Here is a 26,407-nt window from a genome sequence, read left to right as displayed (position 1 = left end):
TAATTTAAAACCGAATCTTTAATTGATTGATGGCCAATTTAAAGTTGTATTCTCGATTATATAAATTGTTCATTACCCAGCGAGGTAATCATAAATGCGAGAAATTATCACATCATGTATTTTACGATTCATGATAATTGACTGTCGTGAGGTTTCGCGAAATCGCAAAACTTTAATATATAAATCGCGTCGCAACAGATATGACGCAATAACTGTCGCGATTGTGAGCGAGGATTCAGTTACGTTAACCGACAGACATGGTTTCTCTGTATATGAGCGACATCTCTGCTACGTAACTGGCGATACTATATCGACGCGGTCTCCCACGATTGTCGCGTTCGCTTTTCTCCCTCCGATCCACTGCTGACGGCTTGGGTGACAAGTCAGTCGAGTGCACGTCGCACAAAGCAATGCAACAATTCAGCGACGTCCTCTCAACCAGAGGGGGGACTCGCGTTCCTGAACATGACACCCGAAATCGCACCCTTCCAAGCACCGTCCACTGCTCGCTATCGACAGTGTGTCGCTGACATTGACCCTCAAAGACGGCTCGTGTCAGCGACAAAAGCTCCGCTGCTATGACTCGGCCGAGGATTTAACGAAATACAGAGAGAGAGAGAGAGAGAGAGAATCGGCTTGCCATGTTTACGAACGCGCGTTTGACGGGTCCCTCGATGTGCAAACAATTCCAGTCGGTTACTTTGCGCGATGTTTCCTCTGAGCCTGAGATATTCTCGCTTCAATAATTCGATAGCCGCAAGGGATGATGACGACGTGCTTTGTGCACATAGGATCATGTAAAGATACATCGCGGTGGGGTAAGACGCGAAGCGACGAGAGAGATAGAGATAGAGGAAGAGAGAGGGAAGGAGAGAGCGAGGAAGAGAAAGCTAAAGAGGGAAGCGAAGAATATTACGAACGATACTAAACTTGTTTCGAACTTGTCACGGGCACGTACTGCTAGCCGCGACGCGATAACAGTGAACTGAAAGTAACAGCTTCCCAACTTTCCGATATCTTGTATCTGCTCTCGCGAAAAAAAAAACGAACTATACGTTTACAATATGAATTAATGACGTTCGGCGTTATATATAAAATATATGTAAGCGCCGAGATAAGTCATCACATCGACTGAAAAATATTCGTGAGAATATTTACGAGTCTCAGCGCGATTTTTCTTATACGTATCCTTGTATTTCTTGCGATGCGAAAGACTTATAATACGAATCGATAAATATTCAGCGAGATTATATGCGATAACGAATCATAGTTCGTGTCTCTGCCTCCCAATCGTTCCCGTTTAATTAACGTACGCATGGCTCGGTACGGCTTTCACGCTCGAATCGAGCGCGGTATTAGCATACAATTAAATCGGTAACATGCAGGCGCTCTCGGACGAATGCACCGGGGGATTCAGCATCGTGATTCGACGCACGTAATCGACAACCGGCGGCCATCAGTGTCTCCTCGTGGCTATCATCCGTGAAGCTTGTTTTTCTTCGTTGCGCGTAGTCTCATATCGCCATTCGCATTTATACCGTCTATTAATAGGAAATCACAGCAAGCCGGAAGAACCGGTCCTCACAGTTCTTTCAGTTTCGGCTTTGCGCTCGGGATCATTTTCTGCTGGGGAAACTGTGTTTTATGCAAATAACCTGTCTGACGAACGGTCATTTATTTTTATGTTTAGCTTTATAGTTGACGATGTAATTGGAGCTTGTTGCGCAACGTAACCATTATCCGCAAAAAGTGGTTTCTATAAAACTAAAGGAGAGACAAAACACTACTGATGAATTTAAAAATATGTTTAATTATATATTTTCGATTGATTACATTCCCAATAAGTGACGAAGGGATATTTGATAACGTGTCCGCGCGTGATAAGTTTCCCGAATTGAAACGAAGAAAGTCACGTGAATGAATTCTTTAAATTTGAAGCTGCGTGTCGGAGAATCGCGTAAACCGCGATTTTCTATGATGGAACATCATTGACACTCGAGTTACACTATTTGACAAATATTACCGCCCGATATTTCGCGTATCGGCTTCCGGTTATCGCGGTAACGTTTGGACGCGAGGAAAGAAACTCGACGCGGGTTGAAACGCGTTCGCTGTTTACCGCGTTAGCGCACCAAGTTTCTCAGGACGGGTTAAGTGCTAAGGGGGACAGCGTGTACAAAATTTTCATGCGACATCGCGCGATGGCCGGGCCGGCATTGTGTCTGAGCTTAGCCGAGCCGTCGTTTCCATTATCGTTGTTCGACTCATTAACGCACACCTGCGACCCGCTTTGGGGGAGGGGGATTTAAGCCCCCCGAGCTGCAGATTCCTTTTCATCGCGCCACGGAGACGCACGTACGAAGCGCGCGGTGTGCGTCGTCGTCGTCCGTGGAAATTGCACGTGGCAGCTGGCTGGGCTCGGTCTTTAGCAAGATCCTCACGTGCTTCGTAAGTAATTCGTGAAGCGAATTCAGGAGTCTCGTTCGCGCCGCTCAAGGACACTGGGACGCAAGACCCGCGAACCTACGTCGATCCTCTCTCCGACGCTATCTCGTTACCAGGCGATCCCTTATGGACGCTTTCGGCTTACCGATAACCATCCGCGTTTCCCATTCTATCCTCTCGCGCGTTAACAACAAAGTTTGCGCGTGCTTTGATCTTTGTAATTCGAGCGCCTCCGCGTCGACGCGCCGGCGAGAACGGTATTCGTCGCGTAGTCAATTTGGATTGCGGATGATCGAGCTTTTCGCTCGTGATAATAACGTTTTATGCGATGTGAGCCAGAATCGAGAGCCGGCGGGAGTAATTTCGGTGAAGCCTCTAATCGAAAACGATACCACCGAGATGAGATATTCGTCCCCGTGGAGGAATTATCGATCGAGCGAAAATAAGTCGCTGCTCGAGTCCGCAGCGTTAAAAATGATGCACGCTCATCCGTGTATTTTATACATCACGTGGTTTCTTGGAAGTATACCACTGACCTTACTTATCTCGTTCGTCGTCAAAACAGACCTGACTTGTGCTTGAACGGCTTGTTAGACAAGTTTTATAAGCGGAGAAAATTAATGATGCCGCTACTTCAGCGGAGTGGATAATAAGGCGGTGCGAGATCTTCTTGCCCGGTATAATATCTATTTAACGGGCATTTTTGCACTCCGACTTGCGCCATCTTTCGATTAAACGGCCCGTTAAGTAGCATTTAGTAATTAACTTCTACCGTGCTACAATCGAGTCTCGTCCATCGGTACGGACTGGTCGGTGCAAAAACGGCGCGTTAACCTTCCGCGCGGCGTAGCGTGATTCAACGACGTTTTTTCGTCTCGTTTACCGCGAAGATGAGTACCATTTCGTCCGGCGCGGCTCTTGAATATTTACGAATGCGCAGAAGTTATCTCCATCCTTGGGGATCTTCGGCGAAGTCTTATCGGGTCAACTTCTTCGCGCAACTCGCGAAGAAGACTTATTTATCGCGGCTGACATTCCGACGCGGCTCGTTTCGCACGCGCGTGCACATACACACAAAACAACACACGTATACATAACGCACACGTACACGTGACGCATACCGACACACGTGCTCTCGAGTGCGGCATGTGTCATTTGCGACACGCCTAGTGGCGCTTAGTTTCGCTCGCGCCCGAGACCATTGCCTGCCACGTAGGTGTTCGCACTCGGTGCCGTGTGGTGGTGTGTGCATACACGTGCACGTCACGCGTGTGCGAAACACCGGAGACGGAAGGACATCTCTCCCTCTCTCTCGCGCGCGCGAGCTATGAGAGCGCGCGTTATCGTCTAACTGCGCAAAAATGCGACTCGCGCAGCCTCGAAAAAATATCGTTGACACCGGCTACCGACGCCGCGCCTCTCTCGCTCTCCTTCTCTTTCTCGCTCTGTCGCTTTGGCCTTTCTATAGAACGCGGTATTCATAAATAGCAGCCGGTAAGCGTAAACAAGACTCCCACTTGAAAGTGAGGCATACCGAGTGTCCAGAAACACTATCGCATCGTAGTTATAAATTAGAGACGCTGGAGAAAAACTAAAGACGAACCGGACCGGAGGACAGGTACTCTGTCATTTACCGTTTATTACATGTGTCTCTTGCTTTGCTCGAGCGTGCGACATTCATTCTTTCCTTCTGTTTGTTTGATTAACATAAAAGTATCGCGTGTGAAATTGTCGGTGCTTCTATTTGTGGACATTTCAAATGATGGCATCCGGCTATTTATTTGCAAACGCAAACGCGTACTTATCGTCGAGCGACTGCAGTCTGCGATATGTGCAGATTCCTCTAGCGTTATTGTATATTTATACTGAACGAGTGAAAAATGTAGAGCCCAGCAACGATATACAGCACTGAATGTGAGTTATGAATATGGACCCGAGAATACTTGCAGTTGCGATATATACGAGTCAGTGAATCATTCGCGTTTCAGATTTCACGTGGACCTACAGATCGGTCCCTAAGTATATCTGACGGAATAGGCTGTATTGAAATTTAATTTCTTTCGTGGTACCTTTTATCGCTTTCGCGCGGAAATTTCACGAGACAGTGGCCGCGGCTGCATTCGGATTTTGCGAATTTTGTCACGCGATAGGATACGAACGATAACGCCAGCATCACGACGGAGTAATGTAAACGCGTGAACAATACATTCGTAGATCCGGATGATACGATGATCTAATAGAAGTTTCCAGTTTCTATAAAAAACAACTATCGAGTTTCACTGCACGCCGTGCTAAACTTTTCGATGACAAACCGTGAGTTTTTGGCTTGCAGATTTCGCGGGGCCTTGAACTTGCACGTGTAATGTAACGGTGTATATTTCCTGTTCGTGGTAGGAATGTTAAAAGTCGTAATTTGCCTTTTAACTACCTGAGAGAGAAAAACAGTGCGCAATAAAATTTAATGAATTCACCGGAGCCAAATTAAATATGCCGCAGTCTTTCCGTATGTTTTATCGGAAACTGACAGATTCTAAAAATCCTTTTCAATCATTAAAATTCGAATCCGACATTTTTCTTCAATAGGTAATAGATTCTTTATCGCTTAGACGTACGCGACCGTCCAATTAGATTTTTCTCTATTGTTGAATATATCGCAACCCAGGTCGTGCACTCGATAAAACGCGCTTACATAAGCCTCCGGGAATAACCTCGCGCGATATTCCTTTGCAACTACCGCGGTATTCCCGCGCATCTATCAGTATTCTTCATGATATCATCGGTGTTCCGCGTGGAAGCGCCGGCGCGAGAACGAAAATCGCGAGGATTCGACCGATTTGGTCGGGGCGCCAGCACCTTACGCTCCGCTGGACGCGTTTCGTTATCACCGGCGCGGTTGTATATCGAGCATAAATCCGCGATAACAAATTGGGCGAACGATATCGGGCGGTGTGTTAAGTTAGGTCAGGATTGTGCCGAGAGCGACCGACGATAAACAACACGCGCATAATCGCGTCGGCGTGCGCGCACATCCGCGTCGCGACGCGCGCGTCGTCGAGCCGAGTTCCGTCGCGTTTCTGCAACAATAAATTGTATATCCGCGATCGGCCGGCGCGCTCCGCGGCGTCAATAATCGTTATCGCGGTTGCACGCGCGTCCGCGCTCAAGGGAGATAGAGATAAGTAGCGATAGGCGCCGGTCTCTTTGGTGACGGCCGAGCGTGTTCGCCGCTATTTCCAGCGAACCGGCAACACGCCTCCGGCTTGGTCGGCAACGCGATATTACTGCGAACGGACGGCGCATTTCGCGGAACTCGAACTTGCTGACTAACCGGCTTCGGTCGACAACATAATAAATCGCGAGTGAGTCGCCGCCGGCACAGAGAGGGCGGATAAAAGCAGCCGCGCAACAAGGTGATGCGCGCGATTACGCGAGGTCCTCTCTCTTTCTCTCTCTCTCTCTTTCTTTCTCCTCTCTCTGATAGCGCACGACGACACCGACCTGTCATTCATGAAAAGGTGTCGAGTGCGAAAGACGTTTCTAAGAACGTCTCTCCGAGCGGCCGGACTCGACACACTGTATCGGTTGGTGTTCGGTTGCAAAAACTTATCCGCTCACCCGACAGCGTAATTACTGACGCTTATTGCAATTTAAGGGATTTGTAAGAATTTTAGTAGAATTTTTATTACTATATTTTGTATTATTTATTTTTTGTTAAATAAAAAATCGGAGCAATTAGCGTCCCGCTTAGAGTTTGGGACGCCTGTAATGAGAACAAGAAGTCGGGACGGTTATTCACCCTATTTACTTTCTATTTCTATACAGTAGTTCAAGAAGTGATACATATATATTATACACTGAAGTGTTTTCTATTCCAGAACTGCTGTCAGCGACGCTATTTTCTATTTCAGTGCAGCGGAATTCAGTGCAAGAGTTCACTGAATTCTGAACTGGCTGCACTAGGTCTGGAGTTAGTGCAAGCAGTGCAAGGACGATTGGAACGGCACTTTTGAATAAGAGTGCTCGAAATATCATAAACGTGCGAAGTAACACACCTAAATGACCAAAGTTACATTTTATCGTTTCTACTTGAAAGTTTACCTTTTACACGTTTATCGTACAGCTATCAAAACGAAATTTAAATAGCAAGCGTGAAAGTAGGAGCTTTCTTAGACAAGCTTTCCTAGACACGGAAAAGACTTGGCAAAATTTACGTTTTAACATAAAGCATTTAGCATTCAGATACATAAGTTAGAACTGCAGGTGCAGTCGCTGTTGAAAATAATAATTGTTCGATTCCACAGTCGCAACGTAACGCGTTGTGTTATTCTGACACTAGATCTTTATTTCTAGACTTACGCTTATACTCGTCAGTTTTAATTTACACTAATTCACTTTTAGTGAGTGCAGTCCCAGTCCAGGAATAGAAAACAAACCTAATGTTAGATCATGCCCCAAGGCTGAGTAGCGCGACGTATGGTCATATGTTCTACGATGTCATTACCTACGACATTACATGACGCGCTGTTCAAGTCGGGCCAGATGTTTTCAACCGCGGTGTGTCGATCGCTCCTGCGTCGACGCGAGGTATTTCACCTTCAGCGCGAATAGTCTCGAACTCGCAAATTGCGCGACATCGATTGTCCTTGTTTTACCGTCTTAATACCGCGTGTAACGAGAGCTACGTAAATTAGCGGTACTTACTATGTCTCCGTTAATAAATGGACACGTTAGACAGATTCATACTCGGGAATTGTTATTGCGCGTTGTATCGCCGTTTATCACGAACTACTACTTAACATTCCCTTCGGCGATTAATTCTCGGTTAGCGGTGGAAATTAATCTCCAGCTGCCGCAAAAACACTCGCGCCTCGCGATAACGTTCGATATACCGGCAGTTCGCGTCGCTCTTCGAGCACGCGCGCTCTCTCGAGAGCTGATTCGCGCGCAAACAGTTCGACGTTGCCGTTAATCGTGCGAGATTGCAGTGTATTTTACGGTTCGCTAATGGCGCTACTCAAGCACGCGATTATTAATCGTCCTGTCGCGTATCGACATCGTCGGGAAAATATCGCGGCGTAGTCGCGCGCGTTTTGCACCGAAAATATATAATATCGGCTGGAGCGCGCGGGATTGTATGCGTCATCGCGGGCACAGGCGATAACAGAATGTTTTCACGGTATTTTTGCGCCACGTGCTAGCGAATTTGGGGGCCCGTTGTGTGTGCAAACGCGCGTCAAGGTTAGATAATAATTCTCTTGCATCAGCGCGCAGATACCATTCCCCAGATAGCACGGGCGACGGGAGGTGCGCTCCGACACACTACGAAAACCGGTTATTGCTCACTAAATCGGACTGCGGGCCACTATTCTTTTTTTTTTTCTCCCCTCCGTTACGTTCAACTTAATGGCTTTCACGTGTACCGCCGTGTTGTTATTTTTGTTCTCGATTTTAAGCGTATTTTTTTTCTCGCGAGTATCTCTCCAGCAGATCGGCGGCGATGGAGAAGGAATGCCGCGCCGAAAATGAAAGTCGGAAGGCTGCGCGATTCCTTACATACTTGTTAGAGATTATTACCGCTCTCAATGTACACAGTTAAAAATTTCGTTACAACCGGTCCGTCCAAATTTTTTGTGTTATTTTAAAAAAAGCGAATATAACAAAAAGTAATATATTGACAAGATTATTGCACTAATGTAATATATATTTCTATACTTTTTTTTTCCATGTTAAAATAATACATTTTTTACATATTTTCCATGTTAAAATAATACAGAAATTTCGGTGGACCGTTTTTAGCCAAAAATTTTTTACTCTGTATGTGCGATATTTGCTCAGAATATATTCCACGTGGAAAACGTTCCAATTTAAATTTAATTCAGATGTGTTCTATTGCAATTGCCGCAGAGAAATGATTAAAACGGTTATTAATATGTCTGCAAATTTCGAGCGACCAATTAAACGATCGTTACATTTTGTCTTTGAAGTTTTTATATTGAAAAAAAAAAATCGATGTTTTTTCGGCTGGAGGCACTGGTATTTTTTTTTTTTCGACATTTTTGGCGGGTAGACGCATCGAATAGAGAAAACGGCAGCATGTCGGTGACGCAATGTGTACGTTGATAACTTCCTCGTGCGGCTCGTGCGAGTGCTCACGTGTATTTTCAACGTGTCGCGGCTTGCCAAGTGGCGACGTCGCGCATTAAAAGAGCGGCGCCACAGCACATTCTTCGCGTTTATCGACTCGCGTCTACGTTGTTGACTAATCGCGGTAATGCGCTGTAAACAGCGCTATTTACTCCGTGTGAACGTCTCTAGCGCGCCGCGCTGTGTGCTGCGCTATAAACGTGTGTTTTTCATAACAGCGTGTTACATAACGATATTAGTCACCATATGTCTAATGCAACCCGCTAAGCTCGGCGGGCTCTATCATTGGAACTAATAGGAGACTTCACTTTCGTGATTGTGCGCTCTTTTTTCGTAATAACGGATTTAGATGCACGAAATGCGATAGCCAAATATAGCACAAATAACAGTGAAACGGACAATTGAAAACGGTAGACGCTCGTTGTGTTGATGCAGGTTTGATAAGAATAGTCTTTATTAAACTTTAACGCGCTGCTCGCTGTTTTGTTGTGACTGCTAGAACTGCGACGTAGCGCAGTTGGCGCCAGCGAAGTTATATTTCACATGCAAGACACGGACTTTGTATTTTTAGTATTAATAGCACGACTACGAGGTTGCAATCATATTTAAAGCAATTTGGTCCTTATGACATAAGAATTATTCTCTACCATAATTCAATTTTGTTTTTTAACGGGTACACATATTCTCATAAGACACACATACAGTCGTGTACAAACGTAGATTCTTTTTTCACAGCTCACCCTTATGCGGATATATTTTTATTTGAATAAATATATACAGATTATGTCACAAAATAGTGATATCATTTAATTAAAATTAAATCTTGAAGCAGAAGATACGGATATATATATAGAGTTCAGATTCAGAAATGACTGATGACTTGGGACAAATGAGATTATCGCTCAAAAGTCAGTATCCCGAGTCATTTGTTCCATTAAACGTATTTTGCTAAAACTTCAAATTTGATTGAAAAAAATGTGCGATGTATTCGGAAACATTGCAAATTGGCACAGTAGATGTGATTCTCCGATAGCGTAATCACGATACGAATTGGCACAGTAGATGTGATTCTCCGATAGCGTAATCACGATACGAAGCGACGTTACGTTGCATTGTGCTAACGAATGTTTCCCCTGAAAAACTATCGACTGTGAGTCGCGATGCGCAATATTTTCGCGACCCTCGACTGACATTGCCAAATATAACCAATACAGGCGGCAGTAGAGAACGGTTTCGCTAGAGTGGAGGCCAAGGTTGCGGCTTATCCCCACCATTCTCTACAATGTTGTCGCCTATCGCTCGCTTACTCGCCTGCCTGCTCGCTCGCTCGCTCGTTCGTCTTCTTGGTGACGCAACTATGTTGCACGGTCGATCCGACCTTTACGTTCGTCGTGATTCTCATTTGCTGCTCGCATATTCCGAAGAAGGCGGAAGTCATCTTAGTGGCGTCCGCTGTCATTCTATTTCATCAGTTTTATCTTTCTCCGTACATTTCGATAGTATGTCTTCTATATTGTCGCGTCAATAAGTGCCATTGATTCGTAGTGTATGCATTATTCATTACGTCGAACGTTGCGTAGTAAAGAAGCGATAAAGAAGCCGGTGAGTTTATTTATAGCAAACGAGTATAAAGAGCGATTATAAAAAGCAGCTGTTGATTTATTTCCCGTCAACAGACGTTAATTTTGATCTTTTGAACAGTAATTTTATATCCGTGGTAAAACACAGAACAGATGGAAATTATTTTTGTCTTACAATTACTATGAAGAGAATGGGAAAACAGGCAGGAGTTACGAGAGAAGACAGATATGAGTCTCGCGTTTATTTCGATTTATTGCAAGATTCGATTGTACAATTTATGAATCTTTGCGAATGACCGAACTTTTCGGGCAAAATCAATATTTTATTTATAATCGAAGTGTGATATGTTCTCACCGAACAAACAGCATTTCTAGTCGGGGAACTTTGTTTGTAGCTTTTTCTACGACGATTGATATGGGTCCGGGTAAAAGACATCGTACACACTCGTGGATACACGCTTAAAGATATTTCGTGTTCGTTTTTTATCATCGCACATGCATAAAGGAAGTATGAGCTTCACCGTACGACGAGGGTTGTGTCAGGTCGACCGACGTCCTTGGAAGGGGAAGTTGTCAAACGCGAGGCCGAGGGTTCGGAGTTATTATGAATCGCGAAAAATTTACTGGAACTCGCACATTCCTGCTGGAAGCCCTTTAAAGGATTCGTTTACGATCCTGATGACCCATATCTTTCGATATGAATATTCGTACTCGCAGAAAGTAATTTTCACTTAAAAAATTAGGTGTAGATATTTGAATGTAAATAATATATACTGCTCGCAATAATTAATGTATCATAAATTTGTAGTTTTGTTGAATAATATTCTTCGGCTTGAACGGAATATGAGAATAAATTACCGAAATATTGCATTTATAATTATTTCATTCAAACTTCTCACCTCAAGATTGATACTCTACGAAAAATACTTTAATATTTTAAGTATCTACTAAATCAATAAATGGTGAAAGTGATTTTCTAGTTGTTTAAAACAATATGTAACGTGTTTTTTTATGTTTTTACAGTGAAAAATATTTTTTTGACGACTCAATTTTCGTGTGTTATTGCAGACAAAGTTGCGGCGCCAATGGCATCTTTTCGCGTCGTTTGGACTTCAGCGCTTTCAACAGCCTGCCCCGTACTAAGCTGAATTCCTATCACATCAAGGTTAGTAATTAATTACTACTCTTTGACGCGACGGAAGGTTTCGCCTGTGACGGTGTAGGTGCACGACGTGCTACCTCGTCAGCGAAATGGACCGACCGGTCGCGACATGATGAATCGTTGACGATTACGACATTCGAGACATGTCACGCAGTCTTGAAGCGAAACGCTGCGCTGAAAAAGCAAAAACTTCTTAGCGCAGAAATTGCCTGGTAATCGCCAATAGATAAAAGTAGTGAGAGAAAGAAGAGAACTACTTTTTTTCTCATGATGATGCGACGGGTTATAAATAATTCAGCACTTTCGATTAAACGCTTATCTATTCGTATAAAGTGCAGGAAGTAGCTCAATATATACGGGATTAAGCCGATATCGGCGACCAGCTTTAATCGCGATCGTCGCAGAAGCTCGTTAAATTAATCTCAGCCGAGGAGGCCGTCCTTTTCGCGCGCGTAAATCAGGCATAAGCTACGCCCTCCGCGAATCCTTTCGCATCCCGTCGTGTAACACTGTCGTCCTACCCCAAATACGAGGGGAAATCAATACCAAGCCGAGTTAGCGTGCATGTCCCTCTTTGCGCACGCACGCACTTACGCACGCACGCAAGTTCGTTTATGCGCGCGCCGATATCAAAGAATACTTTTGTTTGCTCGCGACTTGTTTCTTCTCTATCTATGCTATCCTCATTTAAAGTTTATCTGTACTATTATAATATATATTAAAACGTATATGTACTAACCTTAATTAGCATTGATTACTGGTCAACAGATTTTTTTCTTTGTCAATGTATACTGCTGGTAGCATTATAATCTGTGAAAAGGGCGGAGTACCGCTAATCCGGGATTAGTTAGCCCGTATTATCGAATACACTCTGTTACATCAACGCGTCGATTAGTGCTAATCCCAGTTAACTCTAACTTCTCTTTATCCGTCCATATATTACAAAGTCATGCCGTAATCTTAAACGAAACAACGAATCGTTATTCCGAAATTAATCTGGTGCAACTTGGAAACACCGTGACTGTAGCTGCCATTGCGAGTTTGCTCGCGAATTTTGCGTAGGAATTAACTATGAATATTTTTTTGAATATATCAAGAATATACGACGAGTATATAATAATAACATACGATAAATAGTAACATAATAGTAACATAGTAGTTTTCCTAGTTTGGGAAAGATTATTAGGTTTCAAAAGTGATGTATGTAAATATTGACATTCAATGATTGATTATTGATTCTTTTATTAATTATTCAGGAAATATAGGACGAAGTTGATAACATTTCTTCTCATATATCGAACTTAATTCGTCATAGCATAGTGAAATATCTGGCTCCCGATCGGCAATTGTTAGTAGTATAGCCTCCAACATATATGTAGTCAAAATAAAACATCAACTTCAATGTGTTTGAACTTACCTATTTTAATTAAAATGTATATTACGTTTTAATTAATATCGAGATAATTTAAACGCAGATGTCTGGGCAATTAATATCGAGATAATTTAAACGCAGATGTCTGAGCAAAGTCATTATGTCACAATTTACTTGTCATATGCATTTGTGATATATAAACGTGTTTGACTTCATTAATTCAGCAGATATATAAATAAAAAAAACTTGAATCCCGCACAAAGCTATGTAAAGTAAAGTAAAGTAAAGATAGCAGTTTTTATCCGTACGCATATATTCATGGGTATAACTTGTAATCTCGATACGTCAACGCGAAGGACAATGCGCTTTTAACATTTCGCGTCGATAAATTACTACGTCTGCCTTGAATATATTGTTGAATCTATTATAAACTACGCAGAAAGTAGCCTCTTTGAAGGGGCTCTATAAACGATGCACGCTCTCCCCTCGGTTCCGTAATACCTAACAAACTTTGACCTATGACTTGGCCTCGACCTCCAAATTGCCTGCCATTTCGGCGCTTGTTTGCGGGAACGGAGAAAGAAAGGATGACTGGTAAAGCAGCCGGGCTCTCCCCTCTGAACTAGGGTACGTGCTCGCAGGGTTCCAAACGACTTGTCCCGATAGAGTCACCTCGGTGTATTTTCGCTAGAACCTGCCAGCGCGCAATCCTCGTCAAAGAAGTTAACGACGCGGCTAATTAGCACCTCGAAACTTTGAGCCGATGCATCGTAGGCGCGAATTTTGCGGTGTCTCTTTCTCTCTCTCTCTCTCTCTCTCTCTCTTCCCTCCCCTTTTCCAGCTGTACCTACTCGTTACGGTATCATTCATTACCATCGCCGTTATCGATGTACAACGGGAAGAAGAGCGATAACTCTTCCCGCGATTTAACGCTCGACCGTTCGCCGCGTTCGCGAAACCCATCCTGGCGGCTTTATCGTAGCTATATATTGTAGCTATATTATTGTTTTTATAGCGCACGCCCTGATAATTTTTTTTTGCCGGGCTTACCAACGGTGCGCTTTATTACGGTTCGTCCGTGACGTTTATAGTCCGCGACGAACTGCCCGGCAATCCGTGTCGCTACCCCCGGGAAATCTGCCTAGACGTACAGGGAATACTGCGGTATTGGCGGAGTATCGATATTTCTGTCATAGTAAACCGAGCACATCGCTGCCGTTGATAATAATAATTCGCGAGATGCGAGGAAAGCTGGAAAAAGAAGAGAGACGGCGTCCGGCGCTCTCTTCCATCGTAGCCGAGTATTGCGCAACGAGCTCCGTACGGCGGTTCTCGGAGCGCGTCCTGCCGACGAACCGGCGGCTGCTGGTTCCAGTTTTTCAATAATACCGGTTCTCGGCTTCGTCGACCACCTAACGAGAGCCGTTAGGTAACTCGAGGGAGATCGATCTCTCTCGCGTCCGCGCGCGCGCGAGAACCCGCGTCTCATGCGAGCCTGCGTACGCGCACGCACTCACCAAGTTTGTGCAGCGGATGAAAGGGATGCTCGAAGGGGGGGAGGTGCGAGGGGATCGAGAAGAGGAACAGGGTAAACGAGGGCACCATCGTACTGCGTACACCCAACTGCCGGGAGAGCCCCTCGAAACACCCTCCCCGAGTCCTCCCATGGCAACCGCGTCCCGCAACAATCTCTCCTCGTTCTCTCGCGTAACCCTCTCGTATCGAGGGTGGTGGTGGTGGCTTTTTCGCTCACCCCTTTCTGTAGCGCGCTGCGAATTGCAAAATGCAAGATTCGCCGTTCGCGCGCTGAATACCGATGTGCAGCGGCGACACCCTCGGCCGAAAGTCGCTTAAGACCCGGGGATTGCCGCCGTGAATTGGAAGTCATGGCGATAACTCCTCCGTTAAGACCCTCCGTGTGGCGAGGGCGAAAAACCTCCCGAGTGTTCTCCGCATTTTCCCGCGCGGCAGCGCCGCCTTTCTCTCTCTCTCTCTCTCTCTCGCGCGGTTCTCTTATCGTTTCGCGCTGTCCGCGGCTCCCGCGATAGCGGAGCGCGCCGAAAGGGAGAGAGAAGGAGCGGTAAAAGCTACGAAAATAAATAGAACGGGGTTTTTCCTTCTTTTGGAGGGCGGCGTGCGCGAATCGCGCGTCAAACCGCCGCGGGTTCCGTGCGAACGACCTCGCGGTTACGTCGGAACGATAAATCGGACAGGAGGAGCAGTGGAAATGGGAAAGTGGCGTGCCGCGATGCAGTAACAGTAACCCGACACGTGGCTTATACAGACGCTGAAACTAGGAGTGGCCCGACGCGCGCGCTCGTTTATGCCTCGTCTCGTCCGCTGTTAGATTCGCCTTCGCGCGCAACAAAAGCCGCCGCGTGTTCGTGAATTGATAACGTGATTTTCTGCGTTCGGGCTGCGTAATTAACGAACCGCGCCCACCGAGAATCGCGCTCGATTTCGCGATACGCCTTTTTTCTCTACGCTGGCGATTACAAATCGAAAATATGAATTTACATGGAAAATTCGTACCGGGTGTACTTTCTGCTTTTTTAGATAATTAAAAAATTACCGCGCCTTCGGCGCAAATGCATCTCCGCTTGCATTTGGTTACTTTTTTTTTTATGCGTGACGTTCGTCGCTTCGTGAATTTCTCCCTTCGGAGCGCCCGAGCCGGTTGAACGACCCGAATATTATCGTTTCGTCGAATGCTCGATACGCTGCGCGTTACATCGGCACGATAGTTTATTATTGCGGTCCGTCGCGCGAACCGCGGCTCTTTATCTTGCGACTTGGTAAATATTGTTCCTTGGGCGCTGCGTGACTAAGATAAATGCATCGAATGTCAGCGGCGTCAGCTCGCAGAAAATACCGAGTGGACGAAATGTCAAGTACGTGGCGCTCTGTTTCTCTCATCTCTCTCTTTTTCTTTTTTTTTTTGTGTAAATAAGGCGACAATAAAGGCGGTAATAGAGGTAAAATTAAAATAAAAAATAGAAAGGGATCGTGTTTTCTGGTTTACTATTCGTAACAACCAACAAAGCTCGGGAAATATCGCGTCATTTTTAATTTTTTATTTTAAACAAAGAAAAATTTTTTTTTTTTTTTTTTTTTAATAAGTCTTGGGAGTAAATTGATTTTATAAAACTCGGCATTTATGCTGAACGTTATCCATATAGAAATTTTGATTCCACGTTGCCCTGTAAATTTCACCGAACTTGACATCTTAAGTCGTCTCGAAAGCCTAGAATGTTTTGATAGCGTCGATTGTTGTGATCTTTCGGTCACCAAATGCGCGCGTTATTGATTGGCGAGCGACAACAGTCGACGATTGGCGGGAGGTGACTTTGTCCTTTTTGCCTATTTGTTTTAGTACTTTTGCGCGTAGCGTACCTTCCTGTGTCCGAGTCATTACGTTTCGAGCCGACGAGTGATACACATACCTCGACGCGGAGTATGTGTATTCGTACGCGTTAGCGTAATTTCCGTTGGATGATCAAAATATTTTGTCGTCGACTTTCGAAATATTTAATCTCATTCGCATCGCGTTTGTCAATTTGCGTTTCTCCGATCGAATCGTACCTACGCGATTGTCAGTAAATATCCGGAACGACCGAGCAGAAACAGGATGCTGGTTCGGGAAGGCAGGACGCGGGTAGCAACGTATTTTCAGATGTGTTAAATCATTTATTACATCAGATATTTCTCATTTTAACGAATTCGACGAACTCTTACTGAGAATAAGGAGATACCCGAATGAAAATTTAAAATCTACGTTTCTCGCACGTACTGATTTATATTTTTAATTATACTTCGTTGATTGTAAATTCCACCTTGACAGTATCTTTTTATTTCTATTCAACGATAAAAGATTGTCTCCTTAGTAAACATTTGCGAACTATACTTTTTTCCCTGCAGTAACATGTGGACACCAAAGTGCGAACTGTCGTCAAGCGTTCTTTCGATTTATACAGTTCTTGTCTTTGTCGATGAGAATGTTCAATGGAAAAGTGCATTAACTGCTGAGTCTCGATGCAAATGTTCCGTTTCGAAATGCTAATTTAGAATCGCATTAGTCTGTGTTTCTTTAACAACGGACGGATAAAATTAGTATTTCGCGAGTCTCGCGACACGTCGAAAATACTTAAAATTTGATGCGTTTTCCGTTTGTATTTATCTCGCACGGAACTGTAAAACAAAGAAGAAAGTGAAAGAGAATCGGGGAAAAAATGTACAGACCGATGTCAGAGACGGGAACGATCCGCTTCGCGCAGGATGGACCGCGTAATTTTCTCGAGGATTGCGCGGAACCCTCGTTGGTCTACGCTGAGTGGCGCTAGAGCTCTGAATGATACTCGTGTTCGAGGGGGCAGAGATTAATTAAAAGGACCGCTCGTAAGAACGACGTCGAAAAGCTTTCCTCGTAATTCAGCCGCCTCTCGCGCCGAAAGAGATGAAAGCCAGGCCTTTTTTTCCACGGCATCCTCCTCCCGTACCTCGCGATTCTATCCGCGTCGTCTCGCTTCCTCGCTCATCTATTCGATGGACATTGATTCCCAATGAGCTGACGCTGATGTACGACAGCACTTCCAACCATCTTGCGCTGATAGAAAATACCCGAGAGAAATTTATTGTACATCGCGTCGTGTCGTGGTCGTGTTCTCCGTTATTTTTTCTCGTGGCTTAAATTCGGTATATATCGGTGACGATATACTTTTCATTTCTCTCGTTAGATATTTACTGTGTGCACTGCTCACAGTAGTCAAGGAATTTCTTTGAATGCCCGTATTACATAGATATTTATATTTTAGTAATCGCGTTTGAAATTTGAATTATGAATACTTTTCCTGCCAATTTAATCTGATTTAATTTTTAATGGACATTCATGTAAATGTGATACTTCAACTATCTACTTTTATATTCAGTTGGAATATTACAGAATTACCTAATAGAATTATTTATTTAATATGATTAGCTGCTTACTTCGAATGATGCATTTTTATTCAAGGAAAGATTAATATGGGTAAAAATGTAGGACGTATAATAGCCGCCTGTTTATCTATTTCGCGTGAAAAATTAGATTGCTGTTGTAATTACGCAACAACTGTTGGTTTTAGTTTACTAAACTTGAGTTACGATTCCACGCATTTATTTAAATGTTAACCGCTGATTGTTAGGCCGCAGCAGCTACTATACTCCTCCGTCGAGTTCGCTGTAATGCGAAACCTATTGACCCTCCTTGGTCAAGCCGGCGCAAGAACAATCACGCCATTCTAAGGTAGTTCCCTAAGTAACGTAATCTTCCTGCCTCTCGCTGCTGGCGTTGATTAAATTCGGTGCCACGAAGTACGAAACGGTGGACGGAAGTTCGGCCGGCTCGAGTTTCGAGCGGTGTTTCAAGTCGGGTCGTACTAATTTCGTTACGACGTAAACGAGAAGCCGGTAGCCGCGACTAGAGAAGAAGTATTCGCACGTTCCATTAGCCTCCGCTAAACTTTGATTGGATTTCAAGTCTCAAAGTTTTCGCCCACGCTGAGTTTAAAAATCTTTGCGTCTGGAAGTCGAATTAACTCGATTCTCTTCGCGTTGCGTTATTTTCAGTGAAAACGCGCCGAAACGATGCGTCCGCCAATACTTTACGCGTATCGTAGTACAGCAGCGACGAAAAAGAAAATGATCGATGAGAAATTGGTCGCGAGAAAAATTGTACGAGAGAAGATCGGTCTGTATTTTTCTATCGAGTTTGAGTGAAAATACTCGTAAACGATCGTAGACGTATATATGTGTATTTCGCCTTCATTTCACTCTCATTCTCTCTTTCTTTCTCAACCTTCCTTCACAATTGCTCCTTCTTCTTTTTTGTTTCCCGAGCGTATTTTGTGCGTTAACCCTCGTTGCAGACTCGCAACACTCTCCGTGCACAATGGAGGTTTGCATTAAAGGTCATTAGCTTAAACGTTCGCCTTCCTGTTGCGCAACTCGCGCAATTCAACGTGCTGATATTCCTAAGACCGAGAGAGGGAAAGAGAGACGAGAAGAGAGAGTGTACTTGAATGCAAAATAGTCGCGTTAATTTAACGACATTGCTTCGACATATTTTCCACTGTTAATTGCCGCGTTTTACTACAAACTTTACGTCTAACGTTTTAGCAACATTTCCAAGATCCATACATTTCAATATTCTTTTTTACCAAAATTTTTATCTTTATTAAGAAACACTTACAAGACAGTGTTTCTCATTTCATTATCGTAAACGTGTTATGCGTCGGATTAAATTATCATCACGATTTAATAAATTGTCATTTATTATTGCGACGTATTTATTAATTTTGAAATAAAAGGACGCAATTTTTATCTGTTATTACAATGCGAGAGATGCATGATTTTCGTCAACGTGGACCTTGAAGGCGTAGGCGGTCGGACGGTCCTTGAAATTTATCCCTGAACTGGGATAAGAGTGGTGGTTCTCCCTTGAGAGCCTGACCTACCTCAATCGGATCGATCCAAGATAGCTCTATGCTGCTCTCGCCTCACGTCACGCACACTAGTATTTTTGTCCGTGAACTTGATGTATACGCGAGCGATCTCCATTTTTTTTCCGAGGGCGAAAGAAAGAGCATGGTCCGCTAGACGGTTGGTCGGTGCATGATTTATTCGAACGGCTGAATTACGGCATAACATGCGAGTGCAATGATTAATCTCTTCCTTTGTATCCTTCGTTTCTCCGTATTTACCATTCGGATACGGGAAAATTAAAGATTAAAAAAAAAAGTAGAGAATTTTTAGAGAAAATTTTTAAGATAGGAACGACGATATTTCATGTCTGTTTTTGTGCAATTTTACGGTATAAGTATCAGCATTACGTTATGACGCGGTAAGGTGAAAGCGTAAGATTAAAAACTACTCGAAGGGATAGCAGATTTTTAATGTGTACACGGTCGCGTTTTTTTTTCACGTGGATAGACATATCATTTTTTTTTCTCATTTCTTAATAACGACGAAGAGGAAATGAGGAAATCGTAAATGGCAGATGCGTGCTTTCTCCTCATCTTCATCATCATTATGGGCAAGACTAACCAATGACCCCGCTTCTCTTTGACGAACGGAATTATGAATGATAATGAGCAACAGTGCCTCCTTCTTTCTCGCGCTCATTAATTTAGAGTCACGGTAATTAAGGCAATTGCCAGGCGTGTTATTATGCGCTTAAATGATTGCAAGTCGTCCGAAGTAACACGATCATTTTTCCCGCGTTGGATAATTTTTTTTTTGCATTTTTCAACCGTTAAGTGCTTGTACGTGCAACGTTGAGATCGATTTTACGCAACAGGCACAAAGGACCTTTGACAGTTTGGAAAGAGAGAATAAAATTGTTTTAAATGATCAACGAAAAATAATTAGTATTATTATGTTTGTGTATTCGAGAGAATACCTTTTGTGAATGTGCATCGCTGTTGTTTTTCGCGGTCGGCCGTACATTTTTTGGCAAACTACTTCCCGTGCGTGGCGCATCGTGTTCTGACAAATCGCGGTTCCGCGAGACAAAGCGTCCTCGTCGCGACTGAAACAATGAGCGGTCGAGCGCTCGTCGGGGGAGGGCGAGTCGGTGGGAAAGACAGACCGGGGGAAAGAAAGAAGGAAAGAAATGGGCGGCCACGTCATAATCGACGAGACAAATGTCGTTGTTCATGCGGCCGTGTTACTCCGACGCGTTCAGGAAGAAGCAAAAAGGAGCCACGTGTATTAGCTCGTCGGGAGGGGAAACGGAGAGCTCAAACGTCAACCTAGGTAACCGCTCGTGGACAAAAATTCATGTCGATGGACGTGCCGCTTCCGTTTTCGTCGCACGGAGACGAAGGCGCTTTTACACGATCGTGGCCGCGAGCGTCGACGAAATGCTTCTTCGGGGTGCCTTTTATGGGCTTCCCTCCATCCTACGACCGGTTTTTGTCCCCTCCTCGGGAATCTCTCCCGGTGTTTCCTTTTCTCGAGAATCGCCTAGGACCGGTATTTTCTCCGCGTCGATTACGCGGGCGCGCTCAGCTAGCTGCTAGCGTTGGATTTTGAGCGGAGCTAATCTCGTTGAGGCGGAATACAGGCAGATTTTCGTCGGGAACGCGCGCGAACGACGCATCGACCGTGCAATGTCGAGCGCCCCCGGAGTGCTGCCGTCGGATATTAAAATTCGCCGAGCGTTGCCGCTGCAATATCATGAGAAAATCTCCACCCCGCTAAGTTGGTTGCTTCTTTATTTATTCGGAACGATACGAAGGCGGCGTCGTCGTAAGTGCCGGAATTATGCGTTCGGCATTTCGCCGGGGTAAGGTAATAGCTCGATGATAAGAAATCACGCGCGGGTAATAATTTGGTGTGAGAGGTGATTTACGACTTGACGTGATCGAGATTACTCTTGAACAATTAACGAGGCACGTTATGAACAGGTGTTTCGTTAATCACACGAATAGCTGGTTTACATCTTTCTCGATGAAAACAGGATTCCCCGTAAGAAACATTTTGTACTTGGGTTAAAATTTTTCCTTGTTCAAATTTATTCTGTTTTGTTACGACATACCTGTGTGTTTTTTATTGTGTAAGAGTATCAAGAAATACTAAAGCTTGCAGAGGACACTTCGAGACGTCTGCCTTATTTGATTTAAGACGCTCATAAAACGTATTGCGTCTTTCTTGTGAACATTTTCGCGCGGATTTTTTGTAATTATGATGCAATGTTAATGCGTCTCGCGTGTAGAATTCTCCGGCCGCATATTGCAATTGCCTTACAGCTTCGATATCCGCAGATTTTCGTTGGCACCGGTGTCCCGAGTAATTAATGCAGAGCGGGGTGGAGACGAGCAGAAACGTATTACGACGGGACATTCCTGGCCGCAGTCGATGGCGCTTCTCTCGTCTCTCTCTCCCGTTTCTTCTCTTCGTTTCCTTCGGTCCGCGCGCGCGCTCCTCTTTGTTCACGCGGACGTTGTGCGCGTGGGCTTTTTCCCCCGTTGTCTCCCACGGGGGAACCCGAACGCAAGGGGAGACCCTGATAGAGAAATAGTTGGAATACGAGGCGTTACGCGCGGTGATTTGGTTCTTGCGCACAATGGATCGATCTGTCTGCGTTCTTTGGGCTGACGCAAGTCTCCGGCGACGTGTAAAATATCGCCGGCGGTGTTGCCAACTTATTCCGAATCGCCTCGAAAACTTCCCCTCCCGTAATTTATCGTGTATCGCAAAAATCGCGACGATTATCAACGTGGCGTGCATTTCTAACGAGTAAACGGGAGCGATCAACCACGAATCCTTAATGAGACGATTTAACATTCGATACACGCGTCGTCAATAGATCGAGTGTGGGGAACGGGGGGTGGTCGATTGCTAAGGAGAAACGCGGGATGATTAATGCGCGAAGTTCACTTCCGTCGGGCGTAACTGATTAAAAGCCGAGGTATCTTTGGTGCCGGTGGTACCGGTAATTAAGATATAAATTCTCCTAGTGAAATAGTGTCCCCGAAATATCCTATGCCACGTGCGGCGTGGCAAAGTCGCTCGCGTGAAACGACCTCTAAGCATCGGCCGTGGCTGTGAGGGGGAATACCGCGAAAAGTTCGTAGATTTATTATGCTATTACCGGGGGTGATAGGGCCGGCCAGGAAGGAACGGTTATGGGTGCGAACGCCGAAATTTGCCTGCGGGAGGTCAATATAACGCTCGGCGAGAACAACGACGGCTTTCCCTTCGGCGTCGAACACACGCACGCACTGTCCGCGAGGGAAAATCGCACCTCGACGAACGCGTTCCCACGAAAGAAAGAGGGGGCGCGAGCGAGGCTGAGGACGGCCACGCAGCGAGGCACGTCGACCTTTCGATTTTACGTGAGCGGTTTGACTCCGCCGTCGTCGATGCGGACTAAATGCGCGGCTAGACGACCTGTAGCGTTTCCATTAACGCGCGGGAAAGCCGCGAAGAAGAAGTGCCGGCCAGTCGTCGGTGAAAATTGCTCACCGCACGAGGCAAAACGGAATCCATCTCGGTGGATTATTTATTATTTCGCAAAATAGATGCGAGATCGCGATGAAGTGTGGAATAATTACGTCCGGTGCGCGGGATCGAATCTCGAGCGGGCGATTTCGCGTGGCGATTTACGCGACTCTCAGGGGGGGGGGGAGGGATTTTCATTCGCAACTTGGAGCGTCGTAAAANCGATTTCGCGTGGCGATTTACGCGACTCTCGGGGGGGGGGGGAGGGATTTTCATTCGCAACTTGGAGCGTCGTAAAAGTCACCGTAGATCATCGAACTTAGCATTTAACGCGGCAACTCGCTGCAACTGTGCGGCTGTAATTCGCGCGATTCGGAACATAAAGCCGCGTTCTCGTTCCACGGAGGAGATCCACGAGAAAAGGCCAAAGTCGTTAATTGCCAGCGGACGGTCGTGAGAAAGTTTATTCACGCATAGGTGGCATCGCCGGGAGCTTTCGTGCCGGTGCTGTTCACGGCGTTATCTTCGGCCGACCGACGTATTGTATCGGATATCTACGTAATAACGAACGCCGCGGTTCTCTCATCGTTATTATTGTTGTTCGGAAATAGCTTCATCTGATGATAAATTCTCATTGGGGAAAGTATCGGGCGCTTGGTTCGCGATAGAGTTACGAAATCCTCGATGTCTGCTATTGGCGATCACGCGAATCGGGATAGATTAGCCGGTGGATTTGAAACTGCCAGTATACGAGCCGCGCGGCCAAGTTTACCGCCGAATTTTCATTACTTTCGCACTGCGGGGCGTCTGCGGCGGCGATAGCGAACCTGGAAGTTCGCCGGGTGTGCTGCGCATTGTCCGGGCCAGGGAATGGCATCCTATTAAAGTCACCAAGATGGAGCCCGGTCCTCTCTCCCTCCCTCCCTCTTCCTCTTTCTCTCCTGGCCGAAGTGCCAGAGATAGTTGGAGGGCGGGAAGCACCGGTGTCCCAGGTATGTACGCCGTATACCCGACTCGTATTTCTGGGAACCGATATTTCCCGACCGTGAAATACCGCTGGCATTCTACCGAAACGCGCGCGCGCGAGGAGAAATGAGACGTGCCTCGATAAAGGGCGGGTTACAATGCGGTGTTACGTCGCGTCTTGGCTGGTTGTTAATTTGTCCGCCATCCGGGATTTACCAAATTTGCCGAGAGCACTTGATGTGTCTTAATATTGTTACTTTTCTTTTTTTTTTTCGTGTGTTTCACTGGTTCGATACGCGTTGTCATTTGGCAACTTCCGAAACTTTTCGTAATTTGCTCACATCATGATAATCAATCGATAATCTTAACACGGTGTATATCGCGACGAAACCTTGATAATTTTTTTTATGGATATCATATAAAAGTAAACGCGTGTTTACCGCGCGGCCGAAATGGAAAATGTTTTTCGCGCTCGCAATACGATGATGCGTTTTAGCAGGGGTACAATTTAAACTTTGGACGACGTCGTTACAAGGGATGAAAGTTCGGCCTCGTAATCGTCCGCAGCGCTGAATGTCAAGGGCAAGGGGTTTGGGTGGCCGGGTTTGTGGGTGCGAGCGAGCGGGGGATGGCGCGATGGTCGATATTGGAACCAGCCAGGATCGGCCAAATTTACGATTGCCAGGGGCGATTCCGATACCGAGCGAATTTTTCTCGCACGATGATATGTCGGTGTTATCTGCGTTCCGGCCGGTTTTCAACTCGAAGTTTGGAAAACCTATTCTAAAACTTCCATCGGGCATTTCCGTGACTGTATCCACGCCGATATTAGATTCGAGATCGGTTGCGAGTACTTGGGTACATCGATAACTAGTAGCATCAAGTATCTTTCCGTTTTACATTTCTAAGTATATTTGCACTTGTACCTTCGTTAACATAAAAAGTCTCATAGTTGCAAGAACAATTGACGATTACCAGCATTCGGTCCAAATTTCCTCGCTTTCGTACCAGAGAACGCTTCTTCTTCTAAACGATCATTCTTATAATAGCGTTACTTGCTTACTTAATAAAATTTGTAATTATTAAAGGCATATTTCCCTTTCTTTCGTGTCACTCTCTATGAAAAAAAAAAATTATCGGAAGTACGGTTTCTCCGAAAGACTATAACCGTTTCGTCCAATTTCTCCCATAATCCCGAGAAGACTACTCAGTAAGAAGAGCGCCTCGCGTTCATCCGGGACGCTCATTTTCTTTTCACATATATTTTCTCACGTAGTTCCCACACATTCCCCGATAGATTACATCGGCTGCTTGAGAATCGCAAAAAAAGGGGCAGGCACTCGTGCGAACTTTAGTACGGCCAAATCTCTCGGCGAGCCTCTCTCCGCTCCGTTTAACAGCGAGAGATATCAGTCTCGTTTTATCTCGAGGAAAGCGAAAGAGCGAGAGAGAGAGAGAGAGAGAGAGAGATACGAGGGACGAAAATTCGCGGCGAGAGACGAGCCACCTCCTTTTTTGTCCCGGGCGCGAACGTCGGGGACGACGGTTCGACCTGTCGCGCAGGACGTTCTGCGACGTCCGTACGGCAACCCTTTCGGTTATCCGTGCGGTTCGTGGGCTCGAGTCAGGACGATCCCTGGCCAATCCACGCGCTTTCTCTTGTCCCTTGGTAGACCGAGACGTCCGTCGCACGGGTGGATACCGCAGCCGCCTCTCGGACACCGAACCCTCTCTCGTGACATTAACGCGACCCTCGCACTTTGAGTCCTGAATATCAACGACATTAGCCGCAACCCCTGGCAGGTTGATGGCCCGGGACGGCACCGGAATGTCAAAACCATGGCCTGGTCCCCGGGCGTTAACTGGTATTCCGTCGACGTCGCCATTGATACAACGGGCGAGTGGAAACGCGAATGTAATGTCGTATCGCCATTGGCTACAATTTGTATCGACGGCCTGATGGTTCGGGGCCGGAGAGAAGCGACGAAAAATCTCGGGAGAAACGTGATGTACGAAAGCACGACGGTCTGCGAATTACGGCAGCGATGGCGTGTCAACGAGACGCGCGTGTCTCCCTTTAATCGTCGTCTGCTTAATTATCGCGAAAGACGACCGCTACATTCCGCCTTAGACGAATTAGTTTCGGGTATCGCGCGGGAATTATACGAAGCAATTGTGCTAACGACGGTGAGAGCCTCTGACGTCACCAGCTGTTCCCATTTTCCCCCTGAAACCTTCTCAGCCGGGTTCGTAACTAGTAAATTCTTCCTACGTCAGGATCAGAAGTTCTGCGAGACGCTTGCTGCGCATGGCGTAGAACGTGAGGAGAACTTTCGGGCTTTAAGGTGAATAGATGGTCGTTTATTCGCTGCTATATACGTAACTGTTCTTCGGAGGCCTGACAACAAGTGCGAAGTGACTGCCGGTTACGAAGGATAAACGCATGGAGCGTCGCTCGAAGTGAGTGACTCGCTCGTTAATTTAACTTTGCCGAGTTTGTTTCGCACTCCTCCCCCCCCCCCCCNATTTAACTTTGCCGAGTTTGTTTCGCCCTCCCCCCCCCCCCCCTCTCTTCCTTAGACGCAACTTGCGCGCGTCCGTCATTCGTTCCAGACGTTGCGGACGTCCCGAGTGCGCAACTCGGAGAAAATTCTTGTGTTCACCACGCGATTACGCGCAGGTAGACGTAGGTAAGAACGTAGGTATGTAACGTGGATAGAACGAACGAAGCGGGGAACTACCGGTGCGGGGGGAGGGGGG

General features: G+C 45.7%; 1 protein-coding gene across 1 annotated transcript in view; it reads left to right on the top strand.

Moving 5' to 3' along the window:
* The window catches only part of LOC106744892 (headcase protein), a 158,123-nt gene that overhangs the window by 14,164 nt on the left and 117,552 nt on the right, over positions 1–26,407 (top strand). The window contains exon 2 of the mRNA XM_014620022.1: positions 11,238–11,334. Coding sequence (XP_014475508.1) covers positions 11,238–11,334 — 97 coding nt within the window. The remainder of the gene's footprint in view (positions 1–11,237; positions 11,335–26,407) is intronic.

Source organism: Dinoponera quadriceps, unplaced genomic scaffold (genome assembly GCF_001313825.1).
Source record: "Dinoponera quadriceps isolate SergipeBrazil2010 unplaced genomic scaffold, ASM131382v1 scaffold1308, whole genome shotgun sequence".
Classification (NCBI taxonomy): Eukaryota; Metazoa; Arthropoda; class Insecta; order Hymenoptera; family Formicidae; genus Dinoponera; species Dinoponera quadriceps.
Note: the sequence above shows the minus strand (reverse complement) of the source record. Positions and strands in the feature narration are given on the sequence as shown.